This window comes from Maniola hyperantus, chromosome 4, assembly GCF_902806685.2.
Source record: "Maniola hyperantus chromosome 4, iAphHyp1.2, whole genome shotgun sequence".
In the NCBI taxonomy this organism is placed as follows: Eukaryota; Metazoa; Arthropoda; class Insecta; order Lepidoptera; family Nymphalidae; genus Maniola; species Maniola hyperantus.
Window position 1 is genome coordinate 17,213,257 of NC_048539.1, and position 26,146 is coordinate 17,239,402.

Genomic DNA, 26,146 nt, shown 5'->3' on the forward strand with positions numbered 1-26,146 from the left:
GATGAAACAGTGATACGCAATCGCTCCCATACTTCACCTCTCCTAGTCTATTACATGCTCTAGCTGTACATTGATAAATCACCCGCTGCGCAGGTACAAGGTCAGAGGCGAGATTCCAATATATGGATCAACTAGCTTATGCTACAATTTTTTTTTTTTTTTATTCAGATACAAGTTAGCCCTTGACTGCAATCTCACCTGGTGGTAAGTGATGATGCAGTCTAAGATGATAGCGGGCTAACCTGGAAGGAGTATGGCAGTTTTTTTATTAAACCCATACCCCTTTGGTTTCTACACAGCATCGTACCGGAACGCTAAATCGCTTGGCGGCACGGCTTTTGCCGGTAGGGTGGTAACTAGCCACGGCCGAAGCCTCCCACCAGACCAGACCAGAAATTTAGAAATTATAAAATTCCAAACCCCTGCCAGGATTCGAACCCGGGACCTCCCACTATTAAGACCACAGCGCTCACCACTGCGCCAGGGAGGTCGTCATAATATAATATATATATAATTCATAATAATCCATCTGATCCAATTATAATACCCATATTATAATTGGAAAACTAGCTATGGCTATGGCTGGTTTTAGGCTTTTTAAGAATCCCGAGGTAATTCTTTAATTTTCCGGAATAAAAAGTAGCCCATGTCACTTTTCGGGTCTTCAAATAATACCCTTGCAAAAAATCACGTCGATCCGTTGCTCCATTGCGACGTGATTGAAGGACAAACCACCAAACAAACACACTTTCGCATATTTTATAATATGGGTAGTGATTAGTGTGGGTAGAAGTGGATTGAAACCCAACGCAGCGTAGTTACAGTGCGACAAGGCTCTCTTGGCACTTGAATGACATTGACAGGGGGGCGCTGTTGGAAAACAGAGGCTTAGAATATTCAAACAAGAACACTTGACGGCAACGTTAGTTCCGATTTTCGCCACGCGCCAAGATAGCTTTGTCGCACTGTATTGCTATGTTCCTCAGTTATTACATAACTTGTGCGACTCGTCGAGAGAGAATATAAATCTGAACTGTGAAGCTTCACTTGATTGAGTTGCTAGTTGCTAGACTCCACGGGTAGACTCCTACTCACTTTATAAGGATTCGAGCCTAATTGAATCGTCTCACTTTGCTGGGTGCTCTATCATAATATTTATTTACATAAAAACGCATGTCAAGTGCGAGTCAGGCTCGCGCACCGAGGGTTCCGTACTACATTCGCATTTTTTCGACATTTTGTTCGATAATTCAAAAACTATGAAGCATAAAAATAAATAAAAATCTGTTTAAGAATGCACAGGTGAAGCCCTTTCATATTATGATACCCCACTTGATATAGTTATCTTACTTCCAAAATTGAAATCGAAAATAAAACCCATTAGTTAGGCGAAAGAAAGCAGTGGTAAGCTTCTGTCCGTCCGTCTGTCTGTCTATGAGCAGGTTCAGGTTGTATCTCATGAATCGCGTAATCGCGTAATTAAATATCAAATAATAAAAATATCAAAGTGGCCGCCATGCAAATTTAAAAAAAAAAAGTGTTATTTCTTGTACTTCATCCGTTAAGGATGGTACGGAACCCTTCACGTGGGAGTCCAACTCGCACTTGGAGGGTTTTTCTGTTCTCAGCACTCGCGATCAGTCCATGCGTTGACTAATAGATCCATTCCACAAACATGTGACTGTAATATGAAGCGCCTTGTTAAGATGTTATCTGTCAAGTGTACTGTAGTGTGTAGCGCCGCCTCAGTCTCACGTAGCAGACTAACAGACTAATGAGCAGATTAGCGCTACACGCCCGACTGATGTAAGCTACCAATGATATCGGCTGGAATATTAGCTTAGCGGCGCCTCATCTTATACTCTAGTGAAGACGAATACTATTGTCTATGGTACTATGTCGCATTATTAATTACTAGATGATGTCCGCGGCCGGCTCACTGCAGAGCAGGTCTCTTCTCAGAGTGAGAAGGGTTTTGGCCGTAGTCTACCACGCTGGCCATGTGCGGATTGGTAGAATTCACACACCTTTGAGAACATTATGGAGAACTCTCAGGCATGCAGGTTTCCTCACGATGTTTTCCTTCACCGTTAGAACAAGTGATGTTTAATTACTTAAAACGCACATAACTTCGAAAAGTTAGAGGTGCGTGCCCGGGATCGAACCCCCGACCTCCGATTAGATTTTTGCATACTTATAGTTTAAAAGAATGCTTCTTTAAGTAACAGTAGATAGATCGATCTAGTAGATACCATTTCGATATCGTGACGTTCGATCTTAACTTTTTGCCGCTCGCAGGCTCGGAGGCTGAATTTCGTTCTATTTCAATTTCCCAACTGTCGTGCGCTCCGCAACGCTCCGCACCGCTCCGCAACGCTCCGCACCGCTCCGCAACGCTTCGTAACAATTCTGCTAAATGTCTCAAGTTTTTATTATCGCAGCTCAATGAAGCGAATCTCATTAAGTTTTCAAGGCTGTTGTGTTTAAGTTGAGGGAAGTTTCGACTCAGTTCATTGTATTTACTTCGTGCGGTTCGCTACGTATAAACAAAATTAAAATAAGTTTATTACTATATACTAGCTTTTGCCCGCGACTACGCCCGCGGAAATTTAGGTGTTTAAAATCCCATGGGAACTGTTTGATTTTTTGGAATAAAAAGTAGTTTCAGGTTTAAATTATCTCTGTATCCAATGTTATCTAAACTATGGTTAAACGGATAGCCGTGACAATGCTATCTAGGCTCAATGTATATATACATTGAGCCTGAGATACCTCAACCGGTAAAGGTGTGGACTGAAAACCGAAAGGTCGACGGTTCAAACCCCGCCCGTTGCACTATTGTCGTACCTACTCCTAGCACAAGCCTGACGCTTAGTTGGAGAGGAAAGGGGAATATTAGTCATTTAACATGGGTAATATTCTTAAAAAAAATATGTAAGGTATAGTACGTGACAGGTCGAAATGGTAATGAGGCGGGGGGACGCCCCGCACGTCACGGGGGCTGTGCCAGCATGCGGGGCGTCCCCAACCCGATTGCTATCTCGACCTGTCGCGTACTATAGGTAGGTACTATGTTCTGTGGTAGTATTCCGTAGCCACAAATCAGTCGTGTCGAGTGGTGATCGCAGTGACGTGTCCACAGTCCAGTGTCCACGCCGCTGGGCACACTTCCTGTAACGCTACACCGACATACACCGCGGCAACTCTTATCCTATTGCTCCTCACCTCGCCGAGTTAGCAGATTGCTGTCAATCAGCCGCCGTGGCCTTGTTAGCGTGTTATCTCCTCATCAAAGTCAAAACATTCATTCAAAACGTGACTTTGTCCGCGTCGACTGCACAGATTTCAAACCCCCATTTAACCCACTTAGGGGTGGAATTTCGAAAAATCCTTTCTTAGAGGATACCTACTCTTTACAAAGAACGCACCCTCTTCACATCTCTAGAACCAGCGGTTTAGGCTGTGCGTTAATATATAAGTCACTTTGAATTTTACATATAGGTACAGATAAGTAATATCATGGTAATATGGAAACAATCGAGGCACACGTCAAACGCGTTGGCCATTGTGTGCTGGAACTTTTAAACAAGAATTTTCTGTGCATTAATTGAGATTCCACTGTAGGCGGGGAAATTCTTTAAATACGCTCAAGGCACTTCTAAAGCGAATTGCGCATTCCAGAACATTTATTGTTGTAAAAATAATATAAAGGCCTCTTTTCTGTAATTTATTGTAATTTAAATTACAAAAAACTTTGATACCCAAAATTGTAAAAAATCCTGGCATTTATTTTACTTGGTTGTTATTGGTTGGTTATTATTAAATATCTAGGTACTTAGTATATACGAATGTAGGGTTATCAGGTCTTAAAATCGAAAAGCAGGACAGAACAGCCAGTAAAGCCGGACGTTTGGGTAAAAAGGCCGGACAACCTTAATTTTTAGTACCTAAATAACACAGTTTTTTTCACAACAAAGAAAAAGAGGGCTTTTTGATCTTTTACCATAAAATCGTCTTAAATTCTAATGAAAGAACAATAAAATCCAATGAACCAGTCCTATTTTAATTATCATTCTTTATCTAAGTACTTACTGTTGTTGAAAAATGTAAAGAGTGGTCAATTTTAAAAAGCCTTATAAAAGCCAGACAGGCCGAACACCGCCTAATTTGGCCGCACAGGCAGCCAAAAAGCCTGACCGTGTCCGGCTTTATCCGGACGCCTAAAGCCTGACTGTGTCCGGCTTTATCCGGACGCCTAAAGCCTGACTGTGTCCGGCTTTATCCGGACGCCTGGCAACGCTATACGAATGGCTTTCCAAAAATAAGTTATTTTATCATACAGTGTTACCACCCGTCTTTTCTACCAACAACGGTGTGATTTAACGTACCATAACGTTTTCCACGTACTGTCTTTCTAGGTGGTTTTGACGTTTCGAAGCCGTTCACTAGAGAATTGCGAGACGCGTTGGTTGAGCCAGTCAGTGAGAAATATGGAAACGTGCAGCCGAACTCCTAGAGGAATAAAAAGTCCCTAACTGTACGATATCCGTCAAACAACACAAACCTCTGGAAAAAGTTTTTTCGCTCTGTAATAATTCATGATTTCGATCGTTAAATACAAACTTGAACTCATTTTCAAACAAAACGGCCAACTATCCTAAAACTGAGTTCAAAGTTTATGATTTCGATCAAAACAGTAAAGTTTCAACAGCTTTCCTTCCTTCTACTAGCGGATACCCGGTGTGTGCTACTACGCTACAAAATATAGAAAATACTCTAATACCATCTTCTCATTATTGCCTTTCTAATGAAACCGGCGTGGGACACATCAGTTGTATGGTTTCAAAGTCTATAACGGACACAGGTAGAAATATTTTTTATTTCATGCAATTATATGGTTTTGTGCGCCTGCTCCTTTTTGAGCATGTTTTATTGTTCAATGCCCATATATTATTTGACAGACAGCAATTTCCAGTTCAGTATTTTGATAAAATACAAAAGTTTATTTGGTTGCAGCAAAGTTGGTCGCTTTGAGAGCGCGAAGCGAGTAACTAGATCGCTCGTGTACATCGCGATGCTCATTGTGCAGTCGTTTCCACGATTCACAACATTCTTCTCGCTATCACTGCAGGGATTGTTTCAAAACTATTTATTAAATTTCCCCTTCTTTTGACGATGGCGCGGTGCACAGCGAGTTGCGGTTTTGTAATCATACGAGTTTTAGCAGCAATATGCGAATTTATGATTAAGTAAGCCGTATCTCTAGAGAATAAAAGGAACCCTTATACGATCACTTCGTTGTTTAAAAAAAATTAATAAATCACATACTTACTATTTAATTGTAATGCCACTAAAACTCAAATCACTGGGTCTAGAAATTGAAATCTTTTATGTACCTAAATAGGGATTCTTTATAACTTAGAAGATAAGAAAATATAACACAAAGTTTTCGGAAATCGCCCCAGCGAATCAGGGCGGGTCAATGGTAGTAAACAAGTGTGCTTTCCTTGGAGTATAGTGAGTAATTAACGGCTAATAGCGAGTGCACTGTGCATGGCGCGCTGCTATTATACCGCCGTGCTTGTATGTACGCAGTGCTCCTTATTCATACCTAGTGCTCACTGCTCATTGCTGGAGGGGGGAGAGGAGGGGGGGGGGGCATCTCTGCGGGTACATTAGTTTCCTCGGATGAGAGCATTGTTCCGGGATAAAGGGCTATTAAGTTTCTACGAGTTAATGTTAGAGTAAAAGTAGAGCCCCGTTCGAGCATGCGGTATACTATACTTAACCTAAATTGTTATGGTTTGAGCACTTGAGGGCGCTTATTTTCGCGTACCTCTAAAGCTATATATTTTATTATTAGGTACTATTTTGTTTAGTTTTCCATTTTTATTTAATTATTAGGTATTCATCGCAACACATCGTCGCACTACTGAGTACGGGTTTCTTCTCACAATACTATTTTTATCTCTCATTTATTTATTTTTCTCATTTTTATCATATTTTTAAAAAAAACAACAAACAATAAAATAACAGAAGCAACAAAAAAAAAATTAAAGTAAAGTAACAGAAAATCAAATAACAGGAACAACAAAAAATTAAATCCGTTTTCCTTCAAACAAATCTTACAATAACTGCATCTAGTGTTGTAGATGTTAATAAGCGTGAATCACTCAACACCAGATGAGCTAAGTATTTGTTTGCTTGATATATTAAAAAATATATTTTCAAAATTTATCTAAACTCTACCTGTAATTATAAGTGATTAGCCAACTAAATATCGGGCCTGGCTATGTTGGCGCGCGTTTCAGCACCCGCAGTATTGGGAACGCCTCTGCAGATAACTTATCAGTATTTCGGCGGATTTCCCGCCCGCCTAGCGGCTGACTTCCCGCCCGCCTAGCGGCTGACTTCCCGCCCGCCTAGCGGGTTAGCATGAGATATTCAAGGGTTGGAACTACCGGATTGATTTAGAAAGGACTAGCTCTTAACAAACTTGTTTAAAGCTCAAGTTCGTCCTTAACTTACATCCAGCGCTCCAACGGGAAAAATCCATACTAACATTATAAATGCGAAAATGTGTCTGTCTGTCTGTCTATACGTCTGCTAGCTTTTCACTGCCCAATAGTTCAACCGATTTTGATGAAATTTGGTACCGAGTTAGCTTACATCCCGGGGACGGACATTAGGCTACTTTCTATCGTGGAAAATCAGAGATTTAAAAAAATCTAAATCCACACGGACGAAGTCGCGGGCATCATCTAGTGCAAAAATAAAATAGATGGATGACTTAGTACGTACAAAAGATTTTTGGGCCCAGATTAAGTCCTTGTTCTAAGGTTCAGATGGTTACCTATAGTGTTTCGAGATGATGAAATCTCATGCCTACTATAATGCCGGCATTCACTCTCGCCTCTCGCACTCGATACTACATTACGAGTCGATTTCCCAAATATCTCATTTCCATACAGCAGCTCAAATTTGTATTCGGCACATTGTGTACATTATGGTGGAGGAAGGTTTACGCGTATAGCGTATTTGGTTCGCCGGATAGGGTAGCTTTGAACGTCTCAACTTTAGTACCTATAGAATTTAGGTTAAGTAGGTAGGTAGCTCTATCCAGAATAGATTTATTTAGATAATTCTGTGTTTTGATTTGATTTTATTTTATTTACTATGGGAAAATCAACAGCGAAATATTACAGTAAGTTTCTTAGATGCTAATTACAGAAGCAAGGCCAATTACAGATTTTTTGGAAAAAATAAACAATATGTGAGTGTGAGTTAAAATTATTTCATAGGTAGTAAAAAAAAACAAGTATTGATTGAGTAGATGACATGTCAAAACTAGTAGATGAAGAAAATAAAAACATAGTGTTAGTACTCCGTTATGAAAATGTTGTAACTCTTGTAGTCGTAAAATAGTGGCTCATAGTCGTGAAGTCGAAAATCACGTCGATTCGTAGCTCCGTTGCGATGTGATTGGAAGACAAACCAAAAACCAACAAACACACACACTTTCGCATTTATAACATGGGTAGTGATGAGGCAAAATGAACATAGTGGAAATGACAAAAGCGATATAAGTTGCTCTATGTACTGTAGTATGTATTCAAATACTAGGGTTCCGTAGCAATTACCCTTATGAATTTTTATTATGTTGTACTAGGGCGCCCTGCGTTTTGTTAAGCCCACATAATTTTTCATTTTCCGAGCTCTCTACATTATGGCAGGTACTTTTATGAAACTTATTAAATTTTCCCCGACATAAAGCTGCGGTATTAAGAAGCCCTTAAAAGACCGGCTACTTTGACTTTCGCTAAAATCTATAAAATGAAATATCTTTTGTTTCTGGCATCAAATTATGTATCTAAGAATTCAAAGTCAACATTTACTTATCTACTCATGTCGAGTAGGTACGTACCTAGTGAGCGGCTGTCTCGTCATCATTATCGCCGACTCACTACTGAGCACGGGTATCGTCGCAGCATGAGAACAGTTTGCACCCTTGAGAACATCACGGAGAACTCTCAGACATGCAGGTTTACTCACGATGTTTTCCTTCACCGTTAAATCCAGTGATATTTAATTGCTTAAAACACACAAACCTAACTCCGAAAAGTTCGAGGTACATTCCCGGGATGAATATCTGCTGGTAAATACTAGGTACAGCACTTTCATTGTTTATTCATTATAGGTATACGCTTGACCACAATCACACCTGATGGAAAGTGATGATGTGGCCTAAGATGGGACGCGTTTACCTAGAAGATGCCTAATCACTCTTGTTTTAAACATACCCGGGTTGTAAAGCACGCGGCAGAAAATAATATACATCGACCTTTAGAAGGAGATAGTAGATTTGTAGAGAGCGTTGTCTCTGTCACTCATACCTATTTGTTTTGTCGATTTCAACAACATGTATGTATGGGTAATTGTAGTTAGTAGCTGGTTCGGAATGCTGTTCTACAGGGGGGGGGGGGGGGCAACAAACTCGGTGGTTGTATCCATGTGTATCGCATAATATATCAGATATCTAATCAATGTATTGTTCTGTAGTATAAAGAGAAATATGACCTTAAAAGCTTGTATTGTTTTACTTTCAGAAACTGATTTGATGAACGAGACGTGGTTAGTGATATGTTTCAGGATATTGTGTGGTTTCTGCCTCCCGGGAAAATCAGTATCTCTATTTATTATATTGATCTTCTTGACAACAAACAATGGTGAAGTCCAAGTTGGAGCGCGTTTGTCTTGTTTTTACTTATATTTTAATCCTTACTTATTGTTATTTTTTTAATTAAATTTAAGGTAATATTCAAGCACCAGTAACTACCAGTGTATAAAGCTCATCAGACATTATTTCAACCATTATATTGAATAAATAAATCCTTCATTCATAGAAAAAGTGTATTCACTCTTGTCCTGGAGATGTTTAGGTTATAGGCAGTATACAACACTGTTGCCGGAAGGGCATTGCACACCTTAGCAATTCGTATTAGAAACAGTGAGAACAAACAGTAGATTGGATGTCGACCACAATATGAGGATGGCAACGGGTACGCTTTCAAGCGTTCCGTGGTAGAATAGTGAAGGAGGAACAAACAATCAGATAAAAGACCGATAAGCAGGTTGCGTTGCGTTGCGTTGCGTTGCGTTGCGTTGCGTTGCGTTGCGTTGCGTTGCGTTGCGTTGCGTTGCGTCGGCGCGGTGGCTGCATTATGCGACGTTAGTTTTTACAACTTTAACATGCATAGATTCTGAAGTTCGAAGTTCTGAATTGCAGTTGCTATGAATATGATTTGATTTTCATAATTAACTTATATTGTAAAATCAGACCATTAAAGTATAAACTCAACGATAATATTATCAGAATGGGGCGCACAAAACCTAGTGCAATTTAACCCAACTAAAACACAGGTTTGCGCGTTTTCTGCCAAGAAGTCCCCTTTTACACTGCCTCTTCTCTTTCAGAGCACTCCCCTCACACCTTCCAACAGCATTGGGATCCTTGGTGTCCACATTTCGAGCGAGGTTCAATTCCGCGATCATTTGGAAAGCAAGGCCAAATTAGCCTCCAAAAAGCTTGGGGTGCTCAACAGAGCAAAGCGGTACTTCGCGCCCGAGCATAGGCTCCTACTCTATAAGGCGCAAGTCCGCCCTCACATGGAGTACTGCTCCCACCTTTGGGCTGGAGCACCCCAGTACCAACTCCTTCCATTTGATCGGATCCAAAGGCGGGCTGTTCGACTTGTGGACGATCCCAAACTAACCGGCTCGTTGGAAAGCCTGGAGCACCGCAGAGACGTTAGCTCTCTATGCGTGTTCTATCGCCTGTATAATGGGGAGTGCTCTGAAGAGCTTTTTGACCTCATTCCACCCTCTTTTTTCTACAACCGCACCGCGCGCCACCGTAAGGAATTTCACCCTCACCATCTGGGTGTCTGGTGCACTTCGACCGTCCGCTGCGCCAGATCCTTCTTTCCACGCACGTGCAAACTGTGGAACCAACTCCCATCGGCGGTGTTCCCACTAGATTATAACATGGGGTTATTCAAGGGGCGGACCAACAAATTCCTAAAAGGCCGGCAACGCATCGGCGGCTCCTCTGGTGCTGCAAATGTTCATGGGCGGCGGTAATCACTTAACATCAGGTGACCCGCCTGCTCGCTTGCTCGCTATATCTATTTAAAAAAAAAAAAAAAAAATATGGTTCTTTGATCCAATCAAATGTATGTTTCTTTTCTCTGCAGAGAGTCGTTTCACAGTTCACACGCCTAGCGCAGTATGTCCTGGTGTCACATTACGCGGAGTCAGCACAATAAACGAATGGCTGGAATTCGGGGCTCGCGTGTTTTGTCCGTGGAGATAATGTGAGGAGTCACGAAGCGACACAAAATAGATGGCCGTGGTACTGACTGACGGTGACAGCTGCTTGTTCCACGGCCGGGGATGTAGGTTAACAATGCTCATATACAACATTCAAACCTGTGAACACGGGGAACTTGACTATCCATAATAACTATTAACGTGAAAAAGTGAAAAGTCTAAATCCAGAAAGTCGAAAGTGCCTGTATGTCACTGTCCAAGTCTTTATCTACTGTTCGATTGCGGTAAGATGACAGCTACAATGTCACGATTGCGATCACCTCTGATTGGTTAACGCTCGCTCACTATTTGCTACAATGCATTGTTGCAATAAGAATCGCACGCACAAATTCAGCCAATCACAACAATTGAGGTTTTACGAAATCGATCTGCTGTATCCATGCAAAAAATCACGTCGATCTGTTGCTCCGTTGCGTAGCAAATTACTGTATAAATGTTGACCTGACCCGAACCTGCATTAGTCGCAAGCGATACCTATCTCACCGATACATCAATGTTTTCCACGATCCATAAATCGGAACAAGCAGCTCTTGTGGGTGCACTATATATGTATGCACCCACTCGACGCCGGCACGTGTGATAAATCACCCACATTCCGCTACAATAACACGCTTGTACAGTTGCATATAATTGTATATTTGTATGTCTGTACTCGTGATAAATGATCGCGTATCTATCGAACTCTCCATCCTCTCTACACTCTACATGTGCTGTACGATTTACGATTCGACACAATGATGGCTACAAATAAAATTCATATGGAATACAGCCCGCTGATTCACAGACAAACAGAAAGACGGATGGACTGACAGCGTTGGCTTAGTAATAGGGTCCCTTTGGCACCCTTGGCGCACTGGGGTACGGATCCCTAAAATGAGTGTGGATTAGTCTCGCTCCAGCAATGCGCGGGACTGTGTTGTTAGTTGAATTTTTTAAAACAATCGCCGAATTTCTAAATAATGGTAGATTCACTGACGCTTCAAAAAATGTTTAACTTGTGGCGTTTGCCACAGATACCACTAGATGGCGCTATTCAATCGATAACATTTCATGACGTAGTCCCGAACAAATGTACCGTCGACAGTACTCGCACTAACGGAGTTTTCTGCAATCTGCACTTTATTAAGAAGTTTCAAGGTACAACCGTCGCGTCGGCCCAGCTGGCGCCCCGAGCACAACAACAATCAACAGGGAAATCTCCCTATTGCTACGGTCGAGTCTGCACACCGCTCCCGTACAAACTTTTCTATATCTACATGGTACCTAATGCAAAGTTTTTGTTTGACTGGCTTTAGTTTGATTGACCAGCAATTCTAACTTTACCAAAACAGTTGATTTTCAATTTGAGACTAATTTCCTAACTGTATACCAAGTTCCCATGAGAAGACCAGCCGATGTGCACGAGCCGCTATAGTCATAGCCATTGTCACAAGCACGATCATCTGACCAGTATTTCTTATCAAGGTTTTATCATCATGATTTATAAATCTTCCACCCTGGATTCATATGACGTTTAAAAAAATAAATGTAATTCTTGTTTACAATAGGTGTGTTCTATTTGTTCACACGTGGGCAGCGCGTGCCAAGTCGCCGCTGTCTCAGAGACGAATATAATATGCTATTTATATTTGGCGACGCCTCGTCTCCACAGAAATACGTGTTGTTATAATATATACATACAGGAATGATTGGTCGAGAGCATTTGGTTATTGTGAATGTCATCTGTTGCATTGCATACAGTGCTATAATAGACATTCGTATAAGATCAAATACTTAACAAAGCTTACACAAAGTGTTATTTTGATCAAAGTTCACGTTTTACTATTCTATTTAAAAGGACTAGTCAGAATAGTAAAACATCAACATGTATACAGATCGTTGTCTTTGTAGATGTAGATGTTCTAGGAATAATAGAAGTAACTAAGTACACTTACTGTCATTATTGTATGAAATTGCGAACATTTCGTCGCAATAATAAAGTTCCTGTAGTGGATAATACTACCCATCCTTACTAATCCATACTTATATTATTTGTGCGACAGTGAGTCTGTCTGTACTGCTGAATAAAAAGCTTGCAAGCTTTTCACGGCCTCATATAGCGCCTACGGTACTACTATAATATTATGTTATGTGCTATGGTTCAAGGTTCAACATATTAATGAAACCATTAGTATAATTGTATTTTAACATACGCCAATAAACCAAACTTTTGAACATTGAACCGAGTTTGTTGACTCGACCCCGTATATAGATTTGTCCGTTTGGAACATCAAAGTGTTACAGTTGCTCTCGATTGATATCTGCAGCCATGTTGCCCACTGGCCCGGCTTGTATGTGTATGTGTGTGTATGTATCAGCTACGTTATTGCATCGAGCCATTTGTTGTGTAGTGCCCGCTTGTCAAACATCGCGGCGTGCGAGTAACGTTTTTTAGCACAGTTGTTAAATTTTATATTACTAGACCTATCTAGTAATATAAAATTTAACAACTGTAGCTTATAGATTTTGTTCCATTTAGGAATGGAACAAAATCTATAAGCTAATAAAAATATATATAAACTTATGGGATATGGGGAAAAGCTGTGATAGCCTAGTGATTAGGACGTCCGCCTTCTAATCGGAGATCGGGGATTCGATCCCCGGCACGCACTTCTATCTTTTCGGTGTTATGTGTATTTTAAGTAATTAAATATCACTTGCTTTAACGGTGAAGGAAAACATCGTGAGGAAACCGGCATGCCTGAGAGTTCTCCATAATGTTCTCAAAGGTGTGTGAAATCTACCAATCCATACATGGCCAGCGTGGTAGACTATGGCCAATACCCTTCTCCCTCGGAGAGGATATCCGTGCTCTGTAGTGAGCCGGCAATGGGTTGATCATGATGATGATGATGATGATGATGATGATGATGGGGATATAGTTTCTGCTTAAGGCAGCCATAACTGGCTGTTCCGAGCTGCGACTGCTCAGCGGACTTCGATTTTCCGACACGATTTCCGACACAGGACTCGAGGTCGCGACTGCTCCGAGCAGTCGACAGCAGTTGAATCGTCAAGTTCGCTTGCAGTTGATGATCCAACTGCAAACGACGGCTTGAACGGTTTGTGTTATTGTTCGACGACCGTCTGCTCAAGCTGTCCATACTCCATATAGGTAAAGACAGTCAAATTCAAATTCAAATAATTTAATTAATTATTCAAAATCCATACTGTGACGTTGTAAATTTTGAACTACTAACTAGCGTTTCGCTTTTAATAAAAATCAATTTTGTTCAAAGTATGTTGGTGCCACCTAGCATCAAGGTGCAGAACTACGCGTGGGTCGATGTTCAGAGTTCATTCGAGCCACAATAGATGGCGTTTGCTTCGTTGTCAATTGTCGTAAAAAATAAAACAAAATAATTAAATAAAACCATAATATCATTTGTTTATTGTTAAGTCATTAACAAAACGGTTCTTATAATATATCCTTAGGTTCCGCAAATATTCAAAAATGAATTGGCTTTATGATCAAACTAAATGAGAGCGGCCACACTCGGGTTGCGTCTGGCAACACCGATTGGTGAGATTTAGAATTTTTCTGGAGTCAACATGTGAAGACGAATTTTTTCGTTCCAGGAAAATCTCACTCCTTTTCGCCCATGGCTTCGCCTGGGAAAATACAATAGTTATAAATTTAGTCATCCTAACGTATTTCAATGTTTCATCAATTATGGTGAGTGAAAAATCAAGTAATGTGGATTCGACAAAATGGCGGTTTGGTTAGAGAAAATCCTAATTTCATGATTTCCCTTTCAGTTCCAGTTATTTTTACCTTCCCAAATAAATGAGGATAATGGGTTGTGGGTGGACTCCTGAAAACCATTGGTGGCCAGGAGTTCAATAGGTGAGTTGTGTTTGATCGGGAAAATTCCACGTGTCGAAATTTTCACACAGCACAAATTATAATCTTGTTTTTTCTTTGTTGCAGGGTTTCCGTTTGCGTTTCCGTTTTTAGTTTTCGGTTTTCCGTTTTTTTGCTTTCGTTTTCCGTATTTATTTCTTTTGCACATTCACGTTGGCAACTTAATTCTATGGATAAGACTTGGTGAAGATCTTTGTAATGAAACATTTCGGTTGTGAAGAATCAAGTTAAATCGAGTTTTGGGAGCTTGGCCGATGCCGTCCAGCTACCTTGCAGTCTTCGCACCTACAAGTAAGCAAGTGTTTGTATCCTGGAACAGTTTAGTGAACCTTCTTAGTGTATGTGTACAGTAAGAACCCTGTCTTTACTACTGAGCTTTTATTTTGAAACAATTTTATGAATTTTACTGTGTCATTGTCTATTCCATGCCAATGGCATCTTAAATTTAAAACATAGATTTTATGTACTATCTACCTAAGGCATTCTAATGTATCTAAATTAAGTCTTGGCATTAAGCTAGAATAACTAAGCATTATTAGCCATCATTATGTATTAAGCGACCCCGGTAAAAGTTACATTAAAAACAATTTTGCCTAACATCTAGCAAATTTCATTTGTAACACCTCATATACATTACAAGGGAGTCGACGGCTAGCTTCTATTCTTTACTAGGTAGATAGATCAAGTAAAGTAAATTATTTTTTTTCCTCTAATCTTTGTAAGGTGGTAGATTATTCCGTATCCGGGTATATTTCTATTCCGCCCAATTTACCACCCTTACAAATGGCGCCCGAACAGGGACAACAACAAAACATCCCTTTTACCTGACACAGTTCTGTATTCAGTGGATAAACGAGACTTTAGGCCACATTTAAAGGTTTTTGTTGACGGTTTTGAGATTACAGGTTTACTAGATTCCGGTGCTTGCGCGTCAATTTTGGGTAACCAGGCGCACAAGGTTTTTTTGAGATTCGGTTATAAATTGCATAGCAGTATTGATACCACATTTTCAGTGGCAAATGGAGACAAACTTGATTGCATGGGTTATATGTTTATTCCGATTACTTATAATTCCGTAACTCACATAATAAAATTTTTTGTAGTACCCTCTATAATAGCGGATGTTATTTTTGGTTGTGACTTTTGGAAAACATTTCAGTTAGCCCCTGGAATTTTTGATAATTTAGAATTAATTAAGGCACCTTCTCAATTTTACAATATTTGTGCGATTGATAATGAACAAATTCATACCATCACTTCTTTTGAAAACTTATCATCTCAACAGAAAGAATTAGCCCAATCTGTAGTAAATAAATTTTTAGATATTTCTTCAGAGAAAATTGGATTGGGTAGAACAAAATTAATTGAACATGTTATTGACACCGGTGATGCCTTGCCAATAAAAATAAAACAATATCCACTTTCTCCCGAAAAGAAGGAAGCTTTAAGTAAAGAGTTAGATAGGATGCTGGAAATGGACGTAGTTACTCCGAGTGAAAGCCCTTGGAATAACCCAGCAATTTTAGTGAAAAAGGCAAATGGAGACTGGAGATTTTGCCTAGATTGCAGGAAATTAAATTCAGTGACAAAGGGGGATTCATACTCAATACCGTACATTCCACAAATTCTAGATAGCTTGAAAGAGGCAAGGTTTTTATCATCGATTGATTTAAGTTCAAGTTTCTGGCAAATTCCGTTAGCTGACGACTCTCAGGAAAAAACCAGTTTTACAGTTCCTGGTAGAGGGTTATTCAAATTTAAAGTCATGCCGTTTGGCCTATGCGGTGCACCAGCACGACAGCAGAGGTTAATGGACCAGTTATTTAATCAAAATTTTTGTAGTGATATTGAAAATGGAATAGTATTTTGTTATATAGATGATATTGTTATTTGTTCTGCTGATTTTGAAACCCATTTAATTTTATTAAACAGAGTTCTGGATAAACTAAAAATGGCTCAACTATCCATAAATTTGATAAATGTAATTTTTTTAGAAACTCTTTGAAATATTTAGGGTATATAGTGGATGAATTTGGTTTACGCACAGATCCTGGAAAAGTTGCCGCAGTTTTGAACTTTCCGACCCCAAAAACTGCACAGGAGGTAAAGATTTTCCTAGGCACTTGTTCTTGGTACAGGCGCTTTATTAGGAATTTTTCAACCATCGCTGCACCACTCAATAGACTAACGAGTAAAGGAAAGAACGCACCTAAATTTGAGTGGAGCGAACAGGCAGAGGTAGCATTTAATACATTGAAGAATGCGTTGGTAACCGCACCTGTTCTTGCGGTACCGAATTTTGAAAAACCATTCAAAATACATTGTGATGCTTCTGCATATGGTGTTGGTGGTATGCTGACGCAAGAAACCGATGGTTGCGATCATCCCATTGCGTATGTCAGTAGGAGCCTAAATAAAAACGAAAGGAATTACAGCGCGACGGAACGCGAGGCTCTAGCTGTGATTTTTGCAGTGGAGAAATTTCAGGCTTATTTTGGTTCCAAGCCAGTCACAATTATCACAGACCATGCATCCCTAAAGTGGTTCTTAAATTTAGAAAATCCCTCAGGACGACTCGCCAGATGGGGTTGTAGATTATCACAGTATAATTTTGTTATCGAACATAGGAAGGGTTGTGATAATGTAGTTCCGGATACCTTGTCGAGACTCATACACGTAGATGTAGTTGGTGATCGTAATGATAACTCTAGTCAACAAGTTTTGGTAGATGACTGGTATGACAAAACATTTAATGGCTGTAAAATCAATCCAGCAAATTTTCCGAATTTTTGTATTTTGAACGATAAACTATATCGTTACAGTAAATGTAAATACCAGCTTCTCAGTGAGTTCGACTGGAAAGAGGTAGTCCACAAGAACGACATCCTTAGAATTATGCAACAAAACCATGCAGATGCAACTGCAGGTCATTTTGGTGTGTTCAAAACTCATCGCAGATTATCCCTCAGATATTTTTGGCGTGGTATGTATAAGGACGTGGTTGAGTACGTTAAGAATTGTGATACTTGCTCTGCGTATAAACACACGACATCAGCCACTCCAGGTCTGCTAGGGAAGCCTAAAGTCTGCGAGAGACCTTTTCAGGTCATTTCGGCTGATTTAGTCGGACCTTTGCCTAGGTCTAAATCAGGATTTACATTTCTTTTTGTGGTGACGTGTTGTTTTTCGAAATATACAATGTTGTTTCCGTTACGGCGTGCCACAGGTGCCGCTGTTGTTAAAGCGCTAGAGAATTTTGTATTTTTGAACCATAGTGTTCCAGAGACTGTGATTGTGGACAATGGGTCCCAATTTACAGGATCTGAATTCCGTAATCTCATTAAGCGTTATAATATTCCGAAATTACACTACACACCACTGTACACTCCGCAAGTTAACCTTGTTGAGAGGTACAATAAGGTTGTTATGACTGCTGTAGCCGCTTTTGTGAAAGATAACCACAGGTCCTGGGACGAAAACCTGTACAAGGTCCAGTTCGCCATAAACAGTGCGGTTAATGAATCCACTGGATTCTCCCCGTTCTTCCTTGTCCACGCTAGAGAACCGGTTTTAAATGGTTCCTTCTATAAGGACACGGATAAGGAGTACGAGGCCGGAATTCCAAGGGAGGAATACGCAGGAAAGTTTGGAACTTTGGAGGACATATTTGGTCAGGTTAGGAGAAATTTGTTTCAGGCTCATGCAGAGTATGCAACGCATTACAACTTAAGGCGTAGGTCTGCAAGCTATTCTGTTGGGGACATAGTGTGGAAAAAGACCTATCCACAAAGCGACGCTACAAATTTTTTCGCAGCTAAGCTGGCACCTAAGTATGAAAAGTGCAGGGTTGTCAAGGTTTTGTCACCTTTGGTTTACGAACTAGTTAGAGTAGCTGACAACCACCCAATAGGCACTTGGCATATTAAGGATATTAAGAAGTAGATATTTGCCATTACTTAGTTTGGTCTAAACTGTTTGAATATTTAAGTTATCAATATTCAATTAGGAATTTGTATGAGTGTAGTGATGTTCTGAATTAACAGTTACATTACCATGGTTCAGTTGAGGATGAATGTAGTGGATGTATGTAGGGATGAATATGTGATGATTGGAATGCTTGTGGTAGACCAACCGGTAGAGAAAGTAAAAATGCAAATATCGTACTTTGGGGATAACGAAAAGGGGGGGTTTTGTGTTTTGTTTTCGTTTTCCTTCTAGATAATGGATCATTTCTGTTATTTTTCCGATTCTGTTCCGAGATCTATTTTCTAGGAGAGTTATTTCGTTTTTTTTTTCTCATATTCCGATTTTGATTCGGTTTTATTTTTCCGAATGGGATAGAGAACGGTTGCCATATCAGATGGACCCGTTCACAACCAGTTTTTCCGTATTTGTTGAGTAACAAATATTAAGATGGTAGTTTAAAAGAGTGAACCACCGTAGGCCTAGACGCATTCTATCAGTCAGCTGAAGAATGATGCCAAGATGTTTCCACTCAAGTGTCTTAGACACCATGAAGTTTTTTTGTATATATTCTTTTTAGAAGTTAGGGTTGTGTAGTTAAGTATAATGTATAAAACCTTACACTGTTTTCAGTATATTTATTTTGTTAGACAATTTTCCTTGTTAGTAGTAGATGTGCGTTCACGCGTAACTTCTGTGTTTTTTTTGTTTGTTTCAGGCAAATTGTTAGTAGTTGTTGGATGACGCTGAGGGCAGCGTGGTTCAACCTGTTGAACCTTTTCGTAGGAGGGGAAGTATTGTGACGTTGTAAATTTTGAACTACTAACTAGCGTTTCGCTTTTAATAAAAATCAATTTTGTTCAAAGTATGTTGGTGCCACCTAGCATCAAGGTGCAGAACTACGCGTGGGTCGATGTTCAGAGTTCATTCGAGCCACAATAGATGGCGTTTGCTTCGTTGTCAATTGTCGTAAAAAATAAAACAAAATAATTAAATAAAACCATAATATCATTTGTTTATTGTTAAGTCATTAACAAAACGGTTCTTATAATATATCCTTAGGTTCCGCAAATATTCAAAAATGAATTGGCTTTATGATCAAACTAAATGAGAGCGGCCACACTCGGGTTGCGTCTGGCAACACCGATTGGTGAGATTTAGAATTTTTCTGGAGTCAACATGTGAAGACGAATTTTTTCGTTCCAGGAAAATCTCACTCCTTTTCGCCCATGGCTTCGCCTGGGAAAATACAATAGTTATAAATTTAGTCATCCTAACGTATTTCAATGTTTCATCAATTATGGTGAGTGAAAAATCAAGTAATGTGGATTCGACAAAATGGCGGTTTGGTTAGAGAAAATCCTAATTTCATGATTTCCCTTTCAGTTCCAGTTATTTTTACCTTCCCAAATAAATGAGGATAATGGGTTGTGGGTGGACTCCTGAAAACCATTGGTGGCCAGGAGTTCAATAGGTGAGTTGTGTTTGATCGGGAAAATTCCACGTGTCGAAATTTTCACACAGCACAAATTATAATCTTGTTTTTTCTTTGTTGCAGGGTTTCCGTTTGCGTTTCCGTTTTTAGTTTTCGGTTTTCCGTTTTTTTGCTTTCGTTTTCCGTATTTATTTCTTTTGCACATTCACGTTGGCAACTTAATTCTATGGATAAGACTTGGTGAAGATCTTTGTAATGAAACATTTCGGTTGTGAAGAATCAAGTTAAATCGAGTTTTGGGAGCTTGGCCGATGCCGTCCAGCTACCTTGCAGTCTTCGCACCTACAAGTAAGCAAGTGTTTGTATCCTGGAACAGTTTAGTGAACCTTCTTAGTGTATGTGTACAGTAAGAACCCTGTCTTTACTACTGAGCTTTTATTTTGAAACAATTTTATGAATTTTACTGTGTCATTGTCTATTCCATGCCAATGGCATCTTAAATTTAAAACATAGATTTTATGTACTATCTACCTAAGGCATTCTAATGTATCTAAATTAAGTCTTGGCATTAAGCTAGAATAACTAAGCATTATTAGCCATCATTATGTATTAAGCGACCCCGGTAAAAGTTACATTAAAAACAATTTTGCCTAACATCTAGCAAATTTCATTTGTAACACCTCATATACATTACAAGGGAGTCGACGGCTAGCTTCTATTCTTTACTAGGTAGATAGATCAAGTAAAGTAAATTATTTTTTTTCCTCTAATCTTTGTAAGGTGGTAGATTATTCCGTATCCGGGTATATTTCTATTCCGCCCAATTTACCACCCTTACAATACCATACTAATATGATAAATGCGAAAGTGTGTCTGTCTGCTAGATTTTCACGGCCCATCCGTTTAACCGATTTCAATTAAATTTGGTACAGTGATAGCTTGCAACCCCGGGAAGAACTACTTTTGATCCCGAAAAATTAAAAAGATCCCACGGGATTTTAAAAACCTAAATCCACGTCGAAGTCGCGGCAACGCTTCCTCGCAGTCTTTTCATGGACATTGCAAAAACTGCGAGGGATTCTGAACGCATAGTGTAGCTTGAGATGAAATCTAAATGTTGAACTTATCGAGTCAATCGAGGACCCGAGCGCTGGCAGGTCAACCTTGGTCAAACAATTAGTTTGGCCATCCAAAGGTGTAATGCTGCCAGCATCTTGGGTACAATGCCTCACTGCGGTGGTCACGATGATGTTTTACATTTAATTCATTTTATTTTAGTTTTAATTTAATGTTGTTTTATTTTACATTTAATTTCGATTTAAGTTATTTTATTTTATTGTCTATCCTTTTATGAATCTAAAAGTATAAATAAATAATATTCACAATGTGGGAATCAAAAATATAATATTTTCAATAGCCGGTCTGTAGTTTAGGTAAGTTTCTGTGATCGCGTCTCAGATATCATTACAATAAGCACGTGCTCCGACGGCAATGTGACTGGGCACGTGCAGGAGGCATCTGTAAATGATTTTTGAGCTTTTTATTGAAATTCCGTTTCGCACTATCATTAAACAAGACACATTTGTATTTTGTAGCGCTACTTGCTTGAGAACTGCCCTCCATCTAGTGAGGTCTGCTAATGCTGAGTTCGCCTTTGAGCGCCTGCGGGGTCATCATTCGAGCACTATGAAGGTGGAGTAGAATGTGTTACGGACATGTAGAGTTATGCGGATATCCAGTCTTCGCTGATTCACAGAGTCTAAGGCTGAGATCTATAAGCGCACTATGACTTTGAGCTAAAACAAGACATATTTATGTGAGAAATATAGCTCCGTCTCGTTTTAACTCTGTCTTAAGTCTAAGCTAGGTCAGAGTGCGCTCTATGGGTGTCACCCGAAGTATAAATACTCATTTCACACTGATTCACAGGTGTAAGTATAGTTGCTCGTTTGTAGAGCTTCAGTGATGGGACGCTTATTGATTGTGCAGTCAACAAACCATATAACGCACCGGGGAACCAACAACTACAAGCCGCGACGTCGCGCGTCGCGTCGCTCGGCTCAGCTCACGACTCACGAGTGACGCGCGTTGGCGCGCAATAAACAACTACAAGCCGCGACGTCGCGCGTCGCGTCGCTCGGCTCAGCTCACGACTCACGAGTGACGCGCGTTGGCGCGCAATAAACAACTACAAGCCGCGACGTCGCGCGTCGCGTCGCTCGGCTCAGCTCACGACTCACGAGTGACGCGCGTTGGCGCGCAATAAACAACTACAAGCCGCGACGTCGCGCGTCGCGTCGCTCGGCTCAGCTCACGACTCACGAGTGACGCGCGTTGGCGCGCAATAAACAACTACAAGCCGCGACGTCGCGCGTCGCGTCGCTCGGCTCAGCTCACGACTCACGAGTGACGCGCGTTGGCGCGCAATAAACAACTACAAGCCGCGACGTCGCGCGTCGCGTCGCTCGGCTCAGCTCACGACTCACGAGTGACGCGCGTTGGCGCGCAATAAACAACTACAAGCCGCGACGTCGCGCGTCGCGTCGCTCGGCTCAGCTCACGACTCACGAGTGACGCGCGTTGGCGCGCAATAAACAACTACAAGCCGCGACGTCGCGCGTCGCGTCGCTCGGCTCAGCTCACGACTCACGAGTGACGCGCGTTGGCGCGCAATAAACAACTACAAGCCGCGACGTCGCGCGTCGCGTCGCTCGGCTCAGCTCACGACTCACGAGTGACGCGCGTTGGCGCGCAATAAACAACTACAAGCCGCGACGTCGCGCGTCGCGTCGCTCGGCTCAGCTCACGACTCACGAGTGACGCGCGTTGGCGCGCAATAAACAACTACAAGCCGCGACGTCGCGCGTCGCGTCGCTCGGCTCAGCTCACGACTCACGAGTGACGCGCGTTGGCGCGCAATAAACAACTACAAGCCGCGACGTCGCGTCGTCGCGTCGCTCGGCTCAGCTCACGACTCACGAGTGACGCGCGTTGGCGCGCAATAAACAACTACAAGCCGCGACGTCGCGCGTCGCGTCGCTCGGCTCAGCTCACGACTCACGAGTGACGCGCGTTGGCGCGCAATAAACAACTACAAGCCGCGACGTCGCGCGTCGCGTCGCTCGGCTCAGCTCACGACTCACGAGTGACGCGCGTTGGCGCGCAATAAACAACTACAAGCCGCGACGTCGCGCGTCGCGTCGCTCGGCTCAGCTCACGACTCACGAGTGACGCGCGTTGGCGCGCAATAAACAACTACAAGCCGCGACGTCGCGCGTCGCGTCGCTCGGCTCAGCTCACGACTCACGAGTGACGCGCGTTGGCGCGCAATAAACAACTACAAGCCGCGACGTCGCGTCGTCGCGTCGCTCGGCTCAGCTCACGACTCACGAGTGACGCGCGTTGGCGCGCAATAAACAACTACAAGCCGCGACGTCGCGCGTCGCGTCGCTCGGCTCAGCTCACGACTCACGAGTGACGCGCGTTGGCGCGCAATAAACAACTACAAGCCGCGACGTCGCGCGTCGCGTCGCTCGGCTCAGCTCACGACTCACGAGTGACGCGCGTTGGCGCGCAATAAACAACTACAAGCCGCGACGTCGCGCGTCGCGTCGCTCGGCTCAGCTCACGACTCACGAGTGACGCGCGTTGGCGCGCAATAAACAACTACAAGCCGCGACGTCGCGCGTCGCGTCGCTCGGCTCAGCTCACGACTCACGAGTGACGCGCGTTGGCGCGCAATAAACAACTACAAGCCGCGACGTCGCGCGTCGCGTCGCTCGGCTCAGCTCACGACTCACGAGTGACGCGCGTTGGCGCGCAATAAACAACTACAAGCCGCGACGTCGCGCGTCGCGTCGCTCGGCTCAGCTCACGACTCACGAGTGACGCGCGTTGGCGCGCAATAAACAACTACAAGCCGCGACGTCGCGCGTCGCGTCGCTCGGCTCAGCTCACGACTCACGAGTGACGCGCGTTGGCGCGCAATAAACAACTACAAGCCGCGACGTCGCGCGTCGCGTCGCTCGGCTCAGCTCACGACTCACGAGTGACGCGCGTTGGCGCGCAATAAACAACTACAAGCCGCGACGTCGCGTCGTCGCGTCGCTCGGCTCAGCTCACGACTCACGAGTGACGCGCGTTGGCGCGCAATAAACAACTACAAGCCGCGACGACGCGCGTCGCGTCGCTCGGCTCAGCTCACGACTCACGAGTGACGCGCGTTGGCGCGCAATAAACAACTACAAGCCGCGACGTCGCGTCGTCGCGTCGCTCGGCTCAGCTCACGACTCACGAGTGACGCGCGTTGGCGCGCAATAAACAACTACAAGCCGCGACGTCGCGCGTCGCGTCGCTCGGCTCAGCTCACGACTCACGAGTGACGCGCGTTGGCGCGCAATAAACAACTACAAGCCGCGACGTCGCGTCGTCGCGTCGCTCGGCTCAGCTCACGACTCACGAGTGACGCGCGTTGGCGCGCAATAAACCACTATTAAATAGTGGTTTTATTTTATGGTCTCAACTTCGCCAACAAAGCTGCCGATATGTTTTTAAGAGCTACTCGAGCACAGCTGCTGCAGTTTGCCATCGATATAAATGACAAAATATGGTCAAGCGAACAAAATTTTTCACGGTTTAGAAACCAAATAAATCAGCGCCACCTCTTGATACTAATGAACGACCCGTTTGAAATCCAGACGTCACTGAGGTTGCATTGGTGCTAAAGCACCACTGAGTCGGTACCATTTTGTTTGTTCAATAACCCCGTCCATACGAAGTAATATGTAAGTCAATGATTCTTGCAGAGGGAAGGGAATATGTCTGCATGAATGCAAGGAATGGTAGCGACCGCATTTATATTATAACTAGCTGGCCCGCCCCGGCTTTGCTCGGGTGGAATTTAGAAAATTAGCGTGGAGATGGAATTTCTAAAAATCCTGAAATACGTATTTTTTTCATTTGTAACAAAAAACCCAAAATACCAATTTTCATGGAAATAACTTGAAAAATGACAGATTTTTATACAAACTTTCATCCCCTACCATCGACCCCCTTGGAAATAGAATTTTCAAATATCGCGAAATACGTATTTTTTATTTTGAACCGAAAGCCTGAATGCCAATTTTCATCGATGCAACTTTAAAAATGACGGACTTTCTTACAAACTTCTAGCACCTATTTATCAATATATTTATTAACTTCCAAAACTTCATAAAGCGGCGATAACCGAGTGGTGAAGGCGTCGGCCTCCGTCGGGACGCGCGAGATTTGGTCCCGGGCACGCACCTCTAACTTTGCAATTAAATATCACTTGCTTTAACGGTGAAGGCAAACATCGTGAGGCAACCTGCATGCTTGAGAATTCCCCATAATGTTCTCAAAGGTGTAAACTCTGCCAATCCGCACTTGACCAGCGTGGTGGACTATGGTCAAATCCTTTTCACTCTGAGAGGAGACCCGTGCTCGGTAGCGAGCTGGTTGATGATTATATTCGACTAAAAGACGTTGTGGTCCCGAGGTGCTGGAATGGCTACCTCGCGCCGGAAGACGCAGCGTTGGAAGACCCCCCACTTGGTGGACGGACGTGTGGAAGTCGGTACAAGAGATCTATGTCCAGCTGTGGACGTCTATCGGTTGGTGATGATGATGGAAACCTTGTTTCCTGATATACATTACACAAAATAGAGTGCGACACTTGCACTTTAAGGTTCGTACGCACCTAAGCGGCGCGGCGCGGCGCTTCAGTCCGACTGCAGAACGCGTCACCTCAGGCCGCTCGACGGTGCCTACCGCACTACAACTTCAGTACGCGGCACCTCGCGTCACTTGCGCGTCACTTTTATACCCGTTCGCGTACGAGCGCGAAGCGCCGTGCCGCGCCGCTGGGTATGTCGCACTAGCGTCACTGCACTGCGCGTCGCTTCGCTGCGCTTCAAAATATTCTCTCCAGCCGTGCCGCGCGGCAACGCGCGGTGAAGCGCTGTGCAGCGCCGCTCTAGTGCGATATGCGCCATACAAAATGATAGAAATGATATTTTGACGCTCTGTGCCGCGACGTGCAGCTCGCCGAAGCGCCGCGCCGCGCCGCTCAGGTGCGTACGAACCTTTAAAGTTAAATACTTATAGTTTAGTTTAGCTAAATGTTACCGCGACGGGCCACGAGTTATGGGGTCTGTGTTAAAGTTTAAGTGGAACAACTTGAAGACGCTCTCGCTCTCGCTCTCGCCGGCAGTAATGTGGGGCAAGTGTGAGTTATGGCTGTTGTCGCACCCCATTACCCTTTACTTTGCCCCCTCGAGCGTGGTTGCTGACGTATCACTGTGCAACAACAACAACAACAACTTAAAAACAATAAGTTAAAGAAATGAATGGGGGTTACGTTTGTTTGGTAATTAGAAAAGAAAATAATGTATTAATATTAAGCTTATAAGGCTTTGAAAACCTTGTTGTTTCCT

The 26,146-nt window shown here is 42.6% G+C and overlaps 3 protein-coding genes across 3 annotated transcripts in view; 2 read left to right on the forward strand and 1 right to left on the reverse strand.

Annotated features, from left to right (window-relative positions):
• Positions 1-17,318, forward strand: part of LOC117996854 (apoptosis regulatory protein Siva) — a 171,374-nt gene extending 154,056 nt beyond the window's left edge. Inside the window, exon 5 of the transcript XR_011236628.1 lies at positions 17,309-17,318. The gene's annotated coding sequence lies outside the window, so the exon portion shown is untranslated. The remainder of the gene's footprint in view (positions 1-17,308) is intronic.
• LOC117996855 (mite allergen Eur m 3-like) overlaps positions 1-21,793 on the forward strand; it is a 61,518-nt gene extending 39,725 nt beyond the window's left edge. The window contains exon 6 of the mRNA XM_069498455.1: positions 21,647-21,793. Coding sequence (XP_069354556.1) covers positions 21,647-21,793 — 147 coding nt within the window. The remainder of the gene's footprint in view (positions 1-21,646) is intronic.
• Positions 1-26,146, reverse strand: part of LOC117997380 (FMRFamide receptor-like) — a 97,717-nt gene that overhangs the window by 42,543 nt on the left and 29,028 nt on the right. The gene's annotated exons all lie outside the window — the stretch shown is intronic.